This window comes from Carcharodon carcharias (genome assembly GCF_017639515.1).
Source record: "Carcharodon carcharias isolate sCarCar2 chromosome 36 unlocalized genomic scaffold, sCarCar2.pri SUPER_36_unloc_1, whole genome shotgun sequence".
Taxonomy (NCBI): domain Eukaryota; kingdom Metazoa; phylum Chordata; class Chondrichthyes; order Lamniformes; family Lamnidae; genus Carcharodon; species Carcharodon carcharias.
The window spans coordinates 1,685,160-1,704,002 of NW_024470726.1; the positions used below are offsets into that span (position 1 = coordinate 1,685,160).

The 18,843-nt window shown below is 52.3% G+C and overlaps 1 protein-coding gene across 1 annotated transcript in view; it reads right to left on the reverse strand.

Annotated features, from left to right (window-relative positions):
• cgnb (cingulin b) overlaps positions 1–18,843 on the reverse strand; it is a 114,265-nt gene that overhangs the window by 308 nt on the left and 95,114 nt on the right. Inside the window, exons 19-23 of the mRNA XM_041181560.1 lie at positions 16,509–16,592; positions 12,985–13,103; positions 8,445–8,553; positions 5,972–6,135; positions 1–156 (exon numbers count right to left, since the gene is read on the reverse strand). The exon at positions 1–156 is cut by the window's left edge and continues 308 nt beyond it. Of these exons, the coding sequence (XP_041037494.1) occupies positions 9–156; positions 5,972–6,135; positions 8,445–8,553; positions 12,985–13,103; positions 16,509–16,592 (624 nt within the window). The 3' untranslated portion in view covers positions 1–8. The remainder of the gene's footprint in view (positions 157–5,971; positions 6,136–8,444; positions 8,554–12,984; positions 13,104–16,508; positions 16,593–18,843) is intronic.

Sequence of the window (18,843 nt, forward strand, 5' to 3'; positions counted from 1 at the left end):
GGCCTGGTCTAACAGGAGCTGGTCTGCAGGTTGCTCTCCGTTAATATCGAGGCGATGGAGGAGGGTTGGTAGGTGCTGTCGAAATCGTCGTCCGTGCTCACGTCGTCGGTGTCGTCGTCCCCCCGTAGGCCCACGTTGGCACGTGTGTTCTTGCGCCTGCGGAGTGAACGCAAAAACAAAAAAGGAGGGCAGTTACCTTCAACGGCACTTCTTTCAGGAGATAGTGATGGCAGGGTGGGTGGGGGGGGTGTCATCCGGCACGCCTCTCCCTGGCAATGCAGGGGCAGGAGGAGGCCGCCCTTCAGCCTGTAACGCCATTCAATTACATCACGCTGGATCTCTACCTTCAACTTCACCCACCCTGCCCGGGCTCCACAATGCTTGCCCGGCAAAAAAAACCAAAATCTTTCTAGCTCAGTTTTGCCATTTTCAATCCCAGTCTCAACAGCCTTTTTGTTCTGGGGGGAAACAGTTCCAGATTTCTGCTATTCTTTGTGTGAAGAAGTGCTTGCTGAATGTCCTGGCTCTAATTTTAAGGTTATGCCCTCTTGCTCCAGATAACCCCACTGGGTGGTGGTGGTGGGTGGGGGGAAATGGGGCAGATGGAAAGAAACTATTAACGTCAAACTTATAACTGTACAGTGCCTGGAATAAAAACCTCCCAAGGCACTCCACAGCAGCGTCACAAGCTAAAATATGACACCAAGACCACTAAAGGAGATCTTGGCTGGAATCTTGAGCTCTCTCTGTCGGCAATCTCGGAGGCAGGAAAGGTATCCACGTACCGGAATCCCGCCGCCTTCTCGCCTCTCCACTGGAATTAAGTTCTGGATGGAAGGCCCATGGCCGGCCTTGCCCGCACCAGCCCCCCCACCCCCCCACCCCCAATTGAGATCCCTAAGCGGCCAATATAGACCACTTAAGGGCCTCATCCCACTGCTGCCGATATTAACACAGCTGCAGGCGGGTTTGTTGCCACGCAGCATGCACGGTGGGTAAAACTGTGCGGATAGCTTGTCGCTTCGGGGTGGGGCTCCCTTTCTCAAAGGCACTCTAGTGTCTGCTTGAGCAATTGGACATCAGGAAGGGGAGGTCCTGCTGAGAGCCACACCCCCTCCGTCCTTGCTGCCAATCCCCGCCTCACCCTCCCCATGACCCTCACCCCGTGAAACCTACCCCAGGTTGCTCAGTCATCCCAGGCAGCAGCCACAACCTCCCACTGTGGCGCTGCCGAGCGCAAGAGCCGCTTGGCCTCTGACCGGTCGGTAGCTCTCGGTAGGCGAGACTTCCGTTCCCTCGGGGTCTTGATTGTTTGGGGGGTGGGGGGTGGCGGGGAGGCTGGTGGGACACCTCCGGCGCCTTAACAAAGTTTCCGACCGTTTGGCCAGATGACCAAGAGAGGTAGGTGTTAAGGAGTGTCCTAACAGGAGGAAAGCGAGGCAGAGGGGGCAATTCCAGAGCTTAGGGTATAAGCGATTGAAGGCACGGCGGTCAGTGGTGGAGCGATTAAAACCCGGGGAATGCTCAAAGAGGCCAGAATCAGATGATCTCAGGAGGGTTGTGGGGCTGGAGGAGGTTAGAAATAGGGAGGGGGAACAAGGCCATGGAGTGATCTGAAAACAAAGGCTGAGAATTTTAAAACCAAGACGTTGCCTAACCAGGAGCCAGTGTAGGTCAGCAAGCACAGGGGTGACACGTAAACGGAACTCAAAAGGCAGGGACACTCCCCACTGCCCCACAAAACCTCAGCCCTGCTCGTATCGCTAACTATATTTAGAAGGTACTGACAGTCCAGCTTTGTGCACAGTTGGACAATCCTTCTTTGAAATAATAGCATGCCATTACGTGAACTTCAAGCAACAGGGCTTTTTAAACTCATCCCGTTAGTCTGGCCTCGAACCGGTTTCAGAACCAAAGCAGCTAGTTAAACACTTCATGCATGCTGGGTGCCTTTTCCCTAACGCACAGAAGGGATTGTCGTTCTGGTTTCAGTGGGACACATGCTCGAAAGCACCCCTCTCCGAGAGGTTTACGGATTAAGCGTAAACACAAACAGCCTCTTTGCTAGTAATCGGTTACCCGACAGCGGCCTGGCAAGTGGGTTACTCAATGCTTAGTAACGGCTCTTAAGCAGCAGGTGGACCCGTGGTTACGGAGGGTGCGGGCGGAGCTGCTGTGGGAAGCTCGACAGTCAGCGTGCACGCAGCGTGTCTTCCCCGTGAAACAGATTCAAAACGTCGACTTACGCCAGCTCAGTCTGCTTCTCGTTTATAGTGGAACTGCCTGCAGAAAGAAACAGGGCGGCGGGGTGAACAGAGTTTACACTTGGGTCCGACGTACCGGAACTAGGAGCCAGGTGTCCTCCCCCTGCCCCCCACCGCCACCAAACCACTGCCCACCCCGCAACCCGGCAGCTTTGACAAAATATGGCAACGTTTCCCACTGGGGCAGGAGGAGGCTCCTGGAGACCATTCCGCCGGCGTTCCGAGTCATCGTAGCCGATCCGCACCAAAGCCAGTCACGGGTCGGCGCAGATTTCAGAAAAGTACAGCACACGGCAACCTTTGAATGTTTGGTCCCAGTGGCACTGAGCAAGCTCACTCGTTTTTCACTCGCGTCTAGACGAATGGATGTCAGTTATTCAACTGTGGGAGGCATCAGGCTGATCCTGCTTTTCGCCCGAGTTCCCAATGAGCTACCCCACCTGTGAACTGTAGATGATTTCCATAACCTCCTATGCCTCACACTGGCCCGCAACCACCAAAAGCAGCTGGAGCACCCCAGTCCCAAAGAGGGACACCGCTTGTGATGTTTTAGTCAGTACGAGCAGTGGTGGCGTGTTAACAGTTCCCTTAGGAGGTCACGGTTGCTGTGGCAACATGCACTTTTACACGCATGTTGTAGTCTGGAGCTACGGATAGTGAGGGCGGAGGATCCAATTTTCTTCCCATCACAGGGCTGACCAGGAATTTTTCCCACTCTGGCCACGGGTGCGTGTTGGAAGAACTTGCAGGCGGACGCTCAACCCGTTTGGCCGTGTTCTGAACGCACCTTCCTTGGCCGTCAAGTCCCGGAGTGGGACTCGAACCTGGAGGATCTGGCTCAGAGGCAGGGACGTTACCGCTGCACCACAAGATCTCCATTGGACGGGTTGTGCTGACTGTGTGTGTGTGTTTTTTTTTGTTTAAAGCCAGCAAGTCACTGGGAGAGCTTTCACAGATCGCCCCATCAGCAGCATCACATCCGGATCCGGTCTCTGCTGTCCCAGCGCCAGCTCTTGGGAATATACAAGGTCGCTCCGTGGCCCCTGCCTGTCATGTCCGCCCCTCCTAGCGTTCCAGTGAGCTGCTGGCGCGCAGGGTTGGTGCAAAAGCCCCCACCATCCCGACCAGACTCGGGCAGGGCTTACCTTCCTAACCCACTGGAAACTTGGTAACAGCCGTGTCAGCTCGTTAATGAAGGCACAGGCCTGAAGGTCGCAGGGTGACTTGCAGGGAGTCAGCCCAGCTCGGTCAGATTGGTACAACCGCCTGCAGTAGTTCAGAGGCCCGGACCAACGACCCAGAGACACGAGGTCAAATCCCACCGCCTCAGCTGGGTGAGCTTAAACTCAATTCGTTAAATAAATCTGAAGTAATGAGTCGGTCTTAGAAACGGTGGCCAGATTGTCACATTAAAAACCAAAACCCCTATCCATCTGGTTCACTCGTGCCTCTTTAGGGAAGGGAAACCTGCCGTCCTTACTCCGGTCTGGCCTACACGTGACTCCAGACCCCACAGCCCATGTGGTTGGCTCTTAGCCACCCCTCTGAAATGGCCCAGCGAGGCCTCTCGGTTGTATTCAAGGCAGCGGCGACGCACCACACCACCACCACCACCTTGTTGAAGGGCAGTTGGGGACGTTCAAGGCTGGCCTTGCCAGAGCCGCCCACATCCCGAGATCGAATGAAGAAACGTCGCAGGTGGTGCAGCCGGAATTCTGCTTCGGCCTGCAGTTGTTGTCGCAGCAAAGCGAAGATCGGCAGCTGGCTACGGGGGCCAATGGGGGAGGTGGGGAGATAAAACTCTTAAGAAAAAAAAAACAACCTATATTCTCCCGGATCTGGCAAAGCCGGGCTTGTTGCTCATCCCTAGTTCCCCTTGGTAGGTGGCTTATGCCGAAATTGTGCAATCATTTGAAAGTAGCTGAAGCCTCTCCTCCTTTTGGCAAGGAGGACGGGTGGGGGGGACTGGGGAGCTTCTGGTGAGAGCCGGAATGGCAGGGTGGGGTGAGCCACGATTCCCTGATCTGCTGGCATACACCGTTAACAACGTAAACAGGGCCAGTCATTACCTGGCTGCGTTTGTCTGACCTCAGAGTGCCACATCTGTTAAGACCAAACCTTGTGTTTCACTAGACTAAGCGGGAACAGAGAGAGCAGGAGTCAGAGAGATAGGGAGACAGAGGCAATAAAAAAAAAGAGAGATCAAAGTATAAAGAAGTTTATATCCTTCAGATGTAATAAAACAGAGAGTTTTATTGTTCGGTATTTGATGTGATTTATAATGTATGGGGCAACGTTTTATTTGCTGGCTAATACACGGATGGAACACAAACTCATTATGGTATAGTACCAGCCATGCAGTACCCCTAGTTGTCACCCCATTGCCTGGTACACTCCTTATCTCAGCTTCCAGTACAGCAAGTCACATATCAACTGAAATAGACAACGCACTATAAAGATAAGCAGGAGTTTAGCAGCGGGCTGTAATCTAATCTTACGCCTCTGTTGATATTCATCAAGTCAACTGCACACTGTTTGAGAAATTCTCAACGGCTTCTCCGACACAGTCCACAAAATGGGCCCTCTCCCTATTTCAGGATCGTGTCTTTCCCTCACTGAATATGGTCACTGTGCTTCTAAACTTCCCTCCAACATGTTCTGTCAACCATGGATCGGTACAGATACTTTTAAACACCGTCCTCCTTTACTCTTAACCTCTTTGTACAATCGATAGGCTTGAATAATTGTGTGAGTGGACCTGTGTGTGTGCGAGACAGAGTGAGAGGGAGTGTGAGTGAGCCTGTGTGTATGTGCGCGCACAGGCGTGAGAGTGTGAGCGTCTGTGCGGGAGAGTGAGCGTGAGAATGCAAAAGTGCCTTTGTGTGCACGCGCACAAGAGAGCGAGTGCTTGTGTATTTGAGTGTGGCTGTGCGCGCGAAAGAGCGAGTGCTTGTGTATTTGAGTGTCGGTGTGCGCGCGAGAGAGCGAGTGCCTGTATATTTGAGTAAGTGAGTGCGAGAGAGTGAGTGCCTGTGTGTCTAGAGTGAGAGTGTTTGAGCGCGCGTGTGAGAGAGGGCGCAAGAATGAGCGCGTGCATGTGCGAAAGTGGGCGAGAGAGTGGGTGACAGACCTTTACCACCTGATCTACTCAAAGGACTAAATGACCTACTCCTATTTCACTACCCTGCCCCCCACCCCTCCCTGCCCTTGAAGTTGTTCTTTGACCACTTTTCCTAGCTTAATGCAGGTTCCTTCTTCTGAAGGGCACAGTGCATTCTGCCCACAGGTGACTTTTAAAAATTCGTTCATGATGTGGCCATCGCTGGCTAGGCCAGCATTTGTTACCCATCCCCAGTTGCCCTTGAGAAGGTGGCGATGAGCCGCCTTCTCGAACTGCGGCAGTCCCTGTGGTGACCAGCGCTGTTAGGGAGGGAGTTCCAGGATTGGTGACCCAGTGACAGTGAAGGAACAGCGATACAGTTCCAAGTCAGGACGGTGGGCAGCTTGGAGAGGAACTTGCAGGTGGTGGTGTCCCCACCAGTTTGCTGCCCTTGTCCTTCTAGGTGGTAGAGGAAGTGGGTTTAGAAGGTGCTGTCAAAGGAGCCTTGGCGGGGGGGTTGCTGCAGTGCATCTTGCACAATGCTGCCAGTGTGTGTCAGTGGCAGAGGGAGTGAACGATTAAGGCGGCGGATGGCTTTGTCCCTTACCGGATATCCTTTTCCAAAGACTTGACGCGATTCTGCAGCTGTTCATTGGTCTCATGCAGATCCTCCAACTCCCGCAAACCTTTCTTCCTCGCAGTTTCCAGCCGTTCAATTTCCTCCTCTGCCTCATCCACTTGTCGCTTCAGTGCCTTCACTCGCAAGGTTAGCTACACAGACAGAAAATATGCAATAAGGGCCTGGCAACTTTCTGCAAAATGGTTACTTTTACTAGCCTAACATTCCTGAATTTTAATGCTTTGACGTAAATACAAGTCCTAACATTTCTCACACCTGCAGTTTTGTACATTAGGAGTGATGCTAAACCAGTCAAATTCATCCCATATCTCCATAAAATAAAAATGCAACCAGATTACAGACTAATCAATACACCTATGAATACTTTATCTACCAATTCATAGGGCATCAGGATAGCGACCGGATATTAAAAGTGTGTTGTCTGGAAACAAGGATTTTATATCACAAACCCAGTGGCTAGTTCACTTTCTTCCTCTGTCACAGGGAATTACAAAAGATTCACACCCCTCCGAGTGAAGAAATTTCCCCTCATCTCAGTTCCAAATGTCTGAATCCTTATTCTGAGAATAGTCTACTCTTCATTTGTCTTATGCTCTTTAATATTTGTACCAGGACTTGCAAATGACCCTTTTCCTCATTAGTGTCTCTCTCTCTCTTCCCTGTTAACGTGAGGGGTGGGTTGAGAGAGATAGAGAGAGAGAGATATGAGAAAAAGGATCATTCACATGTCCTGATTCAAATATTAACATAAGGAAAACGAAGAGTAGACTATTCACTCCCTCGAGCCTGCTCTGCCATGCAATATGATTATGCTTCAACTCCACTTTCTCACCCGTATCATAGATAGAGCGAAAATCTATCTCAACCTTGATTTTACTCCCAATAGCAAATGGAGTTATGAATTCTCAGAAATGCCCCAAAGCACGTCACATGTAAAGGTAGCAGCCATTATCCATGCTGCATGGTCCCACTATCAGTTATTCGATTAATGATCAATTAATCTGCTTTCGGTGTTGTTGTTTGTAGGGGGAAATGCTCGATAGGGTAGATGCAGAGAGGCTGTATACCCCTGGCCAATTGAGTCTAGAACCAGGGATCGTAAGAACACAACAAATAGGAGTAGTAGTAGTAGACCAAATGACTCTTCAAGTCTGCCCTGCCATTTGATACAATCGTGACTGATCTTGGGTTTCAACTCCACTTCCCTGCCCACTGTCCATATCCCTCGATTCCCTGAGATCCCAAAAATCTGCCTACCCCAGCCTTAAATATATTCAGTGATGATGGAGTACCTACAGACCCTGGGGGTAGAGAATTCCAAAGATCCACAACCCTTTGAGTAAAGAAACTTCTCCTCATCTCAGTCCTAAACGATCGGCCCCCTTATCCTGAGGCTGTACCCCCCCAACCCCACCGTGTTCTAGATTCCCCGATCAGCGGAAACGATTTCTCAACGCCATATTCTCAGAACTGAGCATGTATTGTGCAGGGAGACCTGCTAGCCGTTGTAGAATAGCCTTGTCCTGTCAGTGGAGATGAGATGTCTAAGGGGTTAACATGCTTTTCGCAGTAAAAGCAAAATATTTGCTGGAATGCTGAAAATCTGAAACAAAAACAGAAAATGCTGGAAAAACTCAGCAGGTCTGACAGCTTCTGCGGAGAGAGAAACAGAGTTAATGTTTCGAGCCCGTATGACCCTTCTTCAGAGCTAAAGCTTTTTGTGGTGTTGCTTTAAAAGGAGGTAGGAAGGTAAATTTTTCTACTAATTTTTGGATAATGCTAGGGGATCCTCATCACCTGTACAGGTAGCTGGGACCTCAGTTTAACATCTCATCCAATCATCACTGGGCGACTCGATTTAATCTGCACTGGAGTGCAAACTCAGAATACGCATTCGAGCCTCCGGTGTGGAGCTCGTAGCTACAATCTTCAGACCTAGGAGGTGAGAATGGTATTAAGCGAGTCAAACTGACACATGGGTGTGAAGATAAATTCGAGTACACACAGTGGCCCAAGTTGCTAAAGCAGCTACACACTCACATTCATGGTGATGGTGGCCTTGTGGTAATGGAATATAAAGCTCTTCTCAGTAATGGTGACCGTGAAACTATCATCGGTTGTTGCAAAATGAAAAAAGAAACCCCATCTGGTTCACTAATTCCCTTTGGGGAAGCAAATCTGCCCTCCTTACCCAGTCTGGCCCACGCGTGACCAGATCCACAGCCACGTAGTTGACTCTTAACTGTCCTCTGAAGTGGCCGAGCAAGCCACTCGGTTCAAGGGCAATTATGGGGCGGGCAACAAATGCTGGCCTTGCCAGCGACACCCACATCCCGTGGAAGAATAAAGAAAGGAAACAATACCACCCACCCCAGCCCATCCCCACCCAGGGAAGTGAGCCACACTCTGGGAAAAACCATTCTCCCTCCCAAAGCCATACCTGGTCTTTCTCATCGGACACCCGCTGCCGTTCATCGTCGAGCTGAATGGTCAGTTCCTTGACTTTCCTCTCCAGTTTGCGATTAGATGCTTGCAGTACACTTCGGTCCCTGTTAACGTGACGGGTGGGCAGGGAGAGAGAGAGGGAGAAAGAGAGAGACACGAATGAGGAAAAGGATCATTTGCAAGTCCTGTTTCAAATACTAACACAAGAAATAGGCAGAGTAGACTATTCGCTCCCTCGAGCCTGCACTGCTGTGCAATATGATTATGCTTCAACTCCACTTTCTCACTCATTCTCCCAATCAAAGATAGATTTTTAATCTCTCTCAGCCTTGAGTTTATTCCCTATAGCAAAGAGAGGCTAGTAATTATGAATTCTTTGAGAAATGTCCCAAAGCACCTCATCTGTAAACGTGGCAGCCATTTCCCACATCAGGTGGGCCCGCTATCAGTAATTTGATTAATGATCAATTTATCCGCTTTTGGCTATGTTGGTTGTAGGGGAAAATGCTGGTTAAGACACCAGGGGAACACCCCCCCCCCACTCTTGTTTGTGGGATAAGTACGAAACCAATGAGCAGGAAAAGACCAAGCCTGGCCCACACCATGATTTATCAGCCATGATTGAATGGCGGAGCAGACTCGATGGGCTGAATGGCCTAATTTCTGCTCCTATGTCTTATGGCTGGACCATCATGGTTAAATACTTTCAAGATCTCCCCCACGCAACTTGCAACACCTTTGCGTAATCTTTAGCACGTGGGCCTCAGTTTAAATTCTGGAATTCCCTCCCTAAACCTCTCTCTGTCCCCCTCTAAGATGCTCCTTAAAACCAACCTCTTTGACCAAGCTTTGGTTCACCTTCTGACTTTCCCCTCTCTGCCCTCATCAAGGATCTCAGCTTGCATGTACGTGACTTTGACGAATTTCGAGCTCAGAATGACGCTGAGATCCTCTTTTGTCACCTCCGCAGCCCCCCCACTTCTTGGATCAGGAGTCTTCTTCCCCACCCCCCGTCTCCTTTTAACGGAACCCTTCACCCACCTCTAACGTTCTCCCTCCAGCTGGGACCCTCCCTCTGGCCTCTTACTCTCGCTACGTCTCTCCAACGAGAGCTGCCGGCATTACGTCGGCCGTCTCAACGTCTCTGCCCCTCTCTCTCACGCTAACCCGCCTCCCTCTGAGCTTGCTGAGCTCCGCTCTCTCAGGTCCATCCCGGGGAAAAGGTCAGCGGCCAGAAACGCTAACTCGGTTACCCTCCACAGATGCTGCATGACCGGCGGAGTATTTCCTGCATTTATTATTGTTTTTGATTTTGGTCACTTGTACCAACATCTAATTTTTTAAAAAAAAAAATGTATTCTTTCGTGAGAATTGGGCGCCACTAGCAAGGCCGGTGTTCACTGCCCATCCCTAATTACCCTTGAATCAAGTGGCTTGCTGGGCCATTTCACAGTATTTTACAATACTGTGCCATATTTCAAAACAACAAACCACAATAGCAACTCGTTTGCCTTTATTTTCTCTTAAGTAAACAAAATAATTAGAGACATTCTTCCCCGAGCACCAATGCGTGACTCAAGGTTGCGTGTAATGAAAGGGCAGAGCAAAGGAGAGATTATACAGTGTGTGGCCTGGATTTCTCCTTTTGAAAAAAAAAAAGTAGTCAGAGACAAGGGCGTTCGTGTGAAGCCACAGGATTTAGTTTTGATAGGAGCAGCGTGTTTTTCCCCAAGCAGATCAGAGACAACCCGCACTGCATTTTCCAATTGCACCGGGTCCTCTTGGGACCTCAGCGGGTGGTCGTCTCTGCCCTGTCGCGGGTCGCCCCAGGGTCACACAGGCTCAAGTTTACGAGCCACGGCCAATTGCGGAACCAGCGGGCTTTTGGCAGTAATGGAGGAAGAGCTAGAGCCTCGAGGGGCAGCGGCTGCTTACCAGGCGGAGGATGCCACTGGCACAACCGAGGGAGGCAGCAGGAAACCGCCTCATGTATTCTTCCCCTTGGTCATATGGCTCATTGCAATTGAAAATGGGAGGCTCCACAAGCAACCGAAGAGGGCAAATGTGAGGCCGCGAGGCATGGAGAAATGAACAGAGGGCCTGCCCTTAGGCAGACCATTGCAACTGGCTGAGAATGGGAAATAGCAAAGGGAGCCGGCTTCATATTGACGCGGACGTAAAAATCGTGGCCTGTGTTACATGAAGAAAGCCTGAAAGTGACTTGCTCAACATCCCAGGTTGCATCTCCTAAAATAACCCCCACTTCCCCCAGAGTTGACGGGTTTTCACTGGGGTGCGGTCCCATGAGATTTCAGCACATCACCACCAAACGCCCACTCTTTATCTGGGAGCGTTTACAGTGAGTGACACAAGGCTACTTTACTTGCTCGTGGGGCTGCAGGGACATGGGTGTCACTGCTAAGTCCAGTGCAATCACGTCCCAACGTTCACACCCACGCACCTCCTCGCTACAAGTCTGCGGAGAGTGACCTGAAGCAGGAAGCCAGGTTTTTCGGTGTCGGGCCGTGTCTCAGTGGGTTACTCTCTCGCCTCCGGGTCAGGAGCCGTGGGTTGGAGCGCGGCCCAAGTGACTTTGAGCCCCAATAAACCCAGGTCGGCCTGTGCTGAGGGAGTGCCACGCTCATGACCGAGGGATGAAACACTAAACCAAGGCCCTGCCTGCTCTCTCAGGTGGAGTGTAAAAGATCCCACGGCCACTATTTCGAAGGGCGGCGGTGGTGGGGGGAATTCTCCTCAGGGTTCTGGCTAATACTTATCCCTCGACCAATATCACAAAAGCAGATCATTTGGGTCATTGTCACAATGCTGGCTGTGGAAGCTTGCTGTGCGCAAACTGGCTGCCATGTTTCTTACGTTGCAGAAGTGACTACACTTGGCTGGCTGCAAAGACCTTTGGGGACGTACACGGGTCGTGAACGGTGCTACTGAAGTGCAAGTCTTTCATCCTTTTCCTTCATTCTGTTATTTCCCTCCTCCCTCCAGCAGCCTCAGGGTCGCTGAAGCCAAAACGTGCAGCTCTGACGGAATCTGCCCCACGCGGTGCAGACTGGGGATTGAACCTGGGACAAATCTGCCTACGCGGGTCATGTCACACACCCCGGGCCGCAACTTCAGCTTTTCTCTTGAGCCCAGCTGCTGACCGCCTGGCGAGGGAGCAGACGTCTTTCAAGAGTGACCAGCACTGGCTTGGCTCAGTGGGGAGACCGTGGCGTAACCTCACCGGCCCTCGTAACCCAGAGGCCCAGGCTAACGCTCTGGGGACACGGGTTCAAATCCCACCACGGGCAGCAGGTGGAATTTAAATTCAATTAATAAAATCCGGAATTGAACAGCTCGTCTCAGTAACGGTGACCGTGACAACCATCCTTGATTGTTGTAAAAACCCATCAGGGTTTCCCCCTACGGGGAAGGGAAATCTGCCGTCCTTACCCGGTCTGGCCTACACGTGACTCCAGGCCCACAGCAACGTGGTTGACTCTTAACTGCCCCTCTGAAACAGCCGAGCGAAGCCACTCGGTTCAAGGGGCAATTAGGGATGGGCGACAAACATGGGCCTTGCCAGCGACACCCACATCCCGTGAAAGAATAAAGCAAATAAAAGCTCTTGCCTCCAAGCCCAGGGTCATGGGTTCAGGGGCCACTCCAGGATTTCAGCCTGTGATCCAGTGTTTTGGGCAGTGCAGTACTGAGGGAGTGTTGCAGCGTCAAAAGGTGCCGTCTTCTGGATGAGGTGTTAAACCGAGACCACGTGTGCCGGTTTAGGTGGTTGGTAACGATCCTACAACGCTTTGGGAGGAACGGGGGTGGGGGTTCCCCCCCAGGGTTTATCCCTTAATGAGCACCTCCGAAATAAACATTACTGACTGTGGGAGCTTGCTGTGTGCAGATTGGCTGCCATGCTTGCCTACGTCCCAGCAGCATTTTGAAAACAATTCGCTGGCTGTAAAGCATTCTTGAGACACCTCATAGATCCAAGTTTTTTCTTTATCCCCTGCTTCTGGTCCTGACTCAGGGAAACATCCAAGTTGTGCATCTTGACGTACAGGCTGTTACAGGAAATTTTGGGTGTGGCGGGCACAACTCTCACCCCCCAAGGTGGATAGGGAGCAGCTGTTCCCCTTGGTTGAAAGGTCGGTCACGAGGGGACATAAGTTCAAGGTGAGGGGCAGGAGGTTTAGCGGGGCGGGGGGGGGGGGGGGGGGGGGGGGGGAGGCGGGGGGGAATGAGTGGAGAAATTTTTTACTCAGAGGGTAGTGACGGTCTGTAATGTGCTGCCTGGGAGGGTGGTGGAGGCGGGTTGCCTCACATCCTTTAAAAAGTACCTGGATGAGTAATTGGCACATCATAACATTCAAGGCTATGGGCTGGTAAATGGGATTAGGTAGGTAGGTCAGGTGTTATTCACGTGTTGGTGCAGACTCGATGGGCCAAAGGGCCCCTTCTGCACCGAGAGATTCTGCCTCAGCCCCGAACACCGGCCCTGGCTCAAAATCAAGTGCTCTCGAGGCTCCTACCTTTCCTCCGACTGCAAGCGATCCTCCAGCTCCATAATGCGGGACTCAAGCTGAGACATGTTAGCGTTTGGTTTCATACTCCCTTCACAGTTTGCCAGTCGGGCCTTTAGATCTTTATTCTGCAAGACAAACAGAAATCAGCGTCAGTGGTAAGGTATGAGACTGGATGAAGATGAAGTCATGTCTGATTAAATTCGTAACTGCTTTTACATTCCACCTGGACTTGGCAGAGCAAGCTACCAATATTTATATTGTAATCGGCTGGATGGTGGGAACCAACATTGTGCGCACATGTAGGGCTGGCGGGAACTCTGGCCAGCTCATGCACGCAGTGCAGCGATCTCACCAGAGATAATTAGAGACTTCTGTGAGGTAACATTATAACCAAACCACACAGTGATTTATTAGCTCAGGTGATATTGATGGACGAAAATAGAGGCCGTTGAAATGTGGATGTTTAAACATACGCCTAAAAGTCCATTTGCAGACCCGAACACAAATGAAGAAGGGTCCGAGGGTGCAAGTGCAAAATGAATTCCAAAAGCTGACATCCAGATAAGTAAATGTCATTACTTCAGGCGTTTGATCAGAGCTGAGAAACTGCAGAGATCTCTTCCGGAGGGTAAAGGGGAGGACAGCAGGAAGAGGGGTCGACCTAGGCATAGTTGCATGACGGGATGTCACATGGCGGCTGCAGACGAGCTACAGACGCTGTGTGAGGATGGCGCAAGACAGGCGATGAGAGCAGATCTCCTGGCAGGAGCAGCTACAAGCAGAAACAGGAACAGGTTATATAGAAGGGGGGGGGGTGGGGTGGTAACCGTGTGAAAGAGTAGTGTTCCTCACCGCCAGTCAGGAAAATAAGTGCCCATTCTTCAGGCAAAATACGTTGTGTGTTGGTAGGTGAGAGCTGCTCAGCCCTCACCTCACATGCTATGAGGATCACTGGGGCAAGTACTCTGGCAGACTTTAACCCCGAGGCTATCTGCAGCAACCCAACTGGCAACAACTCACTCAACACAGGTCGCCCACAAGAATTCACGTTCTCTAAAGCTTAGCACAGAGGGAAGTGGTTCCATTTGACCAAACTTAATACTAGCCGCTCTAAATTAGATGCCCTCGTCGACCCTAAGCTGAGCTCTGGACTCCATTCCCACAGCAGCACAAACATCACTTCCACCTTCACAACACCACCCACCTCCGGCTGGAACCCTCACCTGTGCCTTTGTTACCTCCAGTCTCAACCGTTCCAACGCTCTTCCTGGCCGACCTCCCATCCCCCAGTCTCCATAAACTTCAGCCCATTCGAAAATCAGCCGCCCCTGACCTGACCTGCCCGGGTCCTAGTCCCACCCATCACCCTGCCCTCGCAGGCCGACGACACTGGGTGCCAGCCCCTCGACCCGTCAGATTCAAAAATCCTCAAAAACGTTTCACTGCCCTGTGCCGCCCGATCCCAAACCTCCTCCAGCCCCTACGACCCCAGCACCCCCCCTCCACCCGTTTCCTGAACTCCGTTCCTTTGACTCCCGTCGGCTGCCGTGGCCCCACATTCCGGAATTCCCTCTGGGAACACTTCTCTCTTCCCTCAAGGCCCTCGCCTTAAAACCCAACTCCTCGGCCAAGCTGTTGGTCAACCTGACAGCTCATCCTTAGAGTCACGGAGTTACACAGCACAGAATTAGGCCCTTCGGCCCATCGTGTCCGTGCTGGCCATCAAGCACCTATCCATTCTAATGCCATTTTCCAGCACTTGGCCCGTAGCCCTGTGTGCTATGGTGTTTCAAGTGCTCATCTAAATACCTCTTAAATGATGTGAGGGTTCCTGCCTCTACACACCCCTCCCCCCCGCAATCAGGCAGAGAGCTCCAGATTCCAACCCCACTTTGGGTGAAAAAATTTTTCCTCAAATCCCCTCTAAACCTCCCGCCCCTTACCTTAAATCTATGCCCCCTGGTTATTGATACCTCCGCTAAGGGGAAAAGTTTCTTCCTATCTACCCTATCTATGCCCCTCATAATTTTGTTCCCCCCCCCTCGCAGGTTCCCCCCTCAGCCTTCTCTGCTCTAAGGAAAACAACCCTAAGCCTATCCAGTCTCCCTTCACAGCTGAAACGCAACATCCTGGTGAATCTCCCCTTTGGCACCAGGTTCATTTTATGGCTTTGATCCTCTGGAGCTCATTGTGGCGTTAGTTTCTAAGTTAAAGGCGCTATCTTAATAGGAAGAAGTTGATGTTGTTCAAAAGTGTCAGAGTGCTGTAATATCCATGATAAGCTTCACCAAAAGGATACCACTTTTGTAAACCCCCTATAAGTTGCCCCGGTGGACAGGTTATTATCCTAGAGTACATGGAAAGATGCAACGATGTCATGCTTTATACAGACTGCAATGCACAATCACAGAAATTCCAGCATTAAAACAAGTCGGCTGTTAGTCACTAACAACTCCCCTAAGGAATTCAGAGGAAATTTCTTCACCCAGAGAATGTGGAGAATGCAGAACTCCCTCCCACAGGGAGTGATGGAGGCGAATAGCAGAGGTTCATTTAAGGGGAAGCTGGATAAAAACACGTGAAGGAGAAAAGGAACAGAATTTATGCTTGAAGGGTGAGATGAAGGGAGGGTAGGAGAAGGCTCATGCGGAGCTTAAATGCTGGTATAGGTCCAGCAGCTTCTGTGCTGTAAAAGGCTATGTAATTTGGTTTGTCATGCTGCGCTGTCTGCAGACTGCGACCATCAACTCCAGTCCCTGCACCCTTGAATATTTCTATTCTCCCAAGCGTTTCTCTTTCTTCCGTGCCTTCCATCGTCCCAATCGCTACAACCTTCTCCTGCCCTTTGCCCTAGATCATCCGCACCCCCCCCCCAACCCCCTGCCATTCACCACCACGCCGAACCAGCTCTGGCCTGTTGCTCATCTTCTTGCTGCACCAAGGGTGGTAAGGATCCCCCTCGCCCCACACCAATCTGTTCCCCTGCCTCCCCCCACCCGCCTCACCCCAGCCCCTCCTCCCCACCTCGCCCCCCAGCCCCCCCTCTCCACCCTGCTCCATCACCCCCCCCCCAGCCCCCATCCTACATCCCCCCCCCCACCTCCACCACCCCCCCAAGCCCCCCCCCTCCCCCCCACCTCCACCACCCCCCCAAGCCCCCCCCCCCTCCCCCCCCCTCCACCACCCCCCCCAAGCCCCCCACCCCCCTCCCCCCCCCTCCACCACCCCCCCCAAGCCCCCCACCCCCCTCCCCCCCCCCTCCACCACCCCCCCCAAGCCCCCCACCCCCCTCCCCCCCCCTCCCCCCCCACCACCCCCCCAAGCCCCCCACCCCCCTCCCCCCCACCAAAAGCCTCAGCCCCCCGCTGGTCGGTTCACCTCCTGCTCGTTGCCCCACTGCTTTCTCCACAAAGCGATTCCCCACCGCGTGAAAGGTGTAACGTGGACATAAGCCGCCGGTGCCGCGCCCCCTGGTTTGTGGTGTGAATCGTCGCCCCCACCCTCCCCGGCAACGACCCGCGGAAACGTACCTGTCTTTCTAAGGAAATTTTATCACATTCCAGGTCCTGTCTTGCAGCTCGCTCTTGCATCAGCTCGCCTCTCAGCTGCTCAATCTATTGGCAGGGAGGGTGCAGTGAACAAATAATAATTAAAAAAAGAGATGAAAAGAGGGAAACACGTCTCACTTGAATTTAATCCACTGTGTTTACACTGTAACTCGCGTATGAATACTTGCTGGTACAAAACGAGGCAGCAGGGACCTTGAGAAATAACTCAGACACAAATAGGTGTTAGGATGGGTACTTATGTATCACCGCCGACTGTGTTAGGGGAGCAGGACGTGACCATTCAGTCCCTTGAACCTATTCCATCGTCTGACTAGGAGCTGGCTGATCTGCCACCTGACCCTACAATCCCGCCTTTGCCCCGTCTCCCTCGGGTTTCTGCTAACCGAGTGGGATCATCAACCTCGGGTTTAAAATGAACAAACTGATCTAGCGTTAACTGCTGTTTGAGGAGGAGAGTTCTAAACTTCCACCTCCCTTTGTGGGTAGGAGCATTTCCTAATTCCACCGCTGAAAGGTCTGGCTCCTCCAGAGTCCTCGACTCCCCAACCCAAAGGAAAGGGTTTTTCCCCTTTCTAGTCTACACACTCCCTTGACTATATTGAAAATTTCGAGCAAATCACCCCCTTAAGCTTAACACCGAGTGCTCAGTGCTTCCAGGATTATCTGATCCTTTGGGGGGGGGGGGTGCAGACAGTGGGGCTACGATTGGCTTTAGGATCCTCGCATTAGTTGGCAGGAGCGAGGATGGGCAGGTGGGGTAGTCCTGATCACGAACGCTGGGCGCGGTCTTGTTAAGGTGTCGAGGTGGGGGGGTGTCGCCTGCCAGCTGGAGAGCCATCGAGAGACCCGCGCTTCCTATTTTTGGGAAGGCCCGCCAAACCATAAGCCAATCGCGGCAGCAGCAAGGCCAGTGGTGGGCCTTCCCTGGAATGGGGCGGGGGTGAGGGGGGTGCGGGGGTGAGGGCAGAGAGCTGCCGACCATTCGGAGGCCGGCAGCTCTTGTGCTCGGCAGCGCCACTGGCGGGGCCGTGCTGGAAGGACAGGCACCAGAGTCCCAGGATGGCGGAGCTGCCCAGGCCCACAGGTGAGTAATGTTGTGCGGGCGGGCGGGCGGAAGGAGGTGGTACCGCAGGGTTGGGTGGTGGGGAGAGAGGTGCATGGAGGTCAGCAGCAAGAGCAAGAGGTGGGGTGGGCTCAGCCGGCCCCTCACTTCCCCATGTCCAGTCCCTCAATCAAGTACTGAGTGCCTTTGGTCAAGGGACCCCCCCCACCAGCCACCTCACCCCAGGTGGTGACAAGCCGGCCGCACAGTTATACCTGTTGCGCATGCTGCATGGTAACAGGCCGGCCTGCGGCTGGGTTAACACCAGCAGCGGCAGGACGAGGCCCCTTGAGTGTTCATTAATTGACCACTTAAGGGCCTCAACTGGCAGCGGAGCAGGAAGGCCGACGCAGCACAACCCCAACCGTGACTTAATTCCGGCCGAGACGGGAAGGTGGCGGGTTTCGGGTACGCCTAAGTAATTGCCCTTCCCGCCTCCAAGCTCCAGAGACAGAAGATCCCGCCCAAAGGCGAGAACGGGATCAGGTTCAGTTACGATTCCCGGCTCTTAAAGAAGTCTGCCGGCTCCGTCTGGTTCTGAGCTGCTGCAGCCGTTCAATAGCGGCTTGGTCAAGCCAAGCGTCTTGCTAGACTATTTCAGCGGGGAGGGGAGGGCACAGTTAAGAGCCAACCCGCATTGCTGTGGGTCTGGAGACACATGTAGGCCAGGCCAGGCTGGGTAATAACAGGAGGTTTTGCAGGATCGTCGAATTGTTACAGCACAGGAGGAGGCCATTCAGCCTATCTTGTCAGTGCTAGCCCTCTGAAGGAGCAATTTACCTAATGTACTCCCCTGCCTTCCCCTAATAGCCCTGCAAATTTTTCCTTTTCATAGAATCATCCAATTCCCTTCTGAACTGCATCCCAGATCCCTTTTTAAAAAAAATTTGCTCATGGGATGGGATGCGGGTGTCGCTGGCTAGGCCAGCATTTATTGCCTACCCCAAAGTGCCCTCTGAACAAGAGTCAACCACATGGCTGTGGGTCTAGAGTCACATGTAGGTCAGACTGGGTAAGATCTCCTTCCCTTAAGGGCATTAGTGAACCAGATGGGGTTTTAGGACAATGGTTTCATGGCCATTATCAAACTTTTAATTCCAGATTTTTATTGAATTCTGCTGCTGTGGGATTCGAACCCAGGTCCCCAGGGCATTACCCTGAGCCTCTGGACTGCCAGTCCAGTGACAATACCAC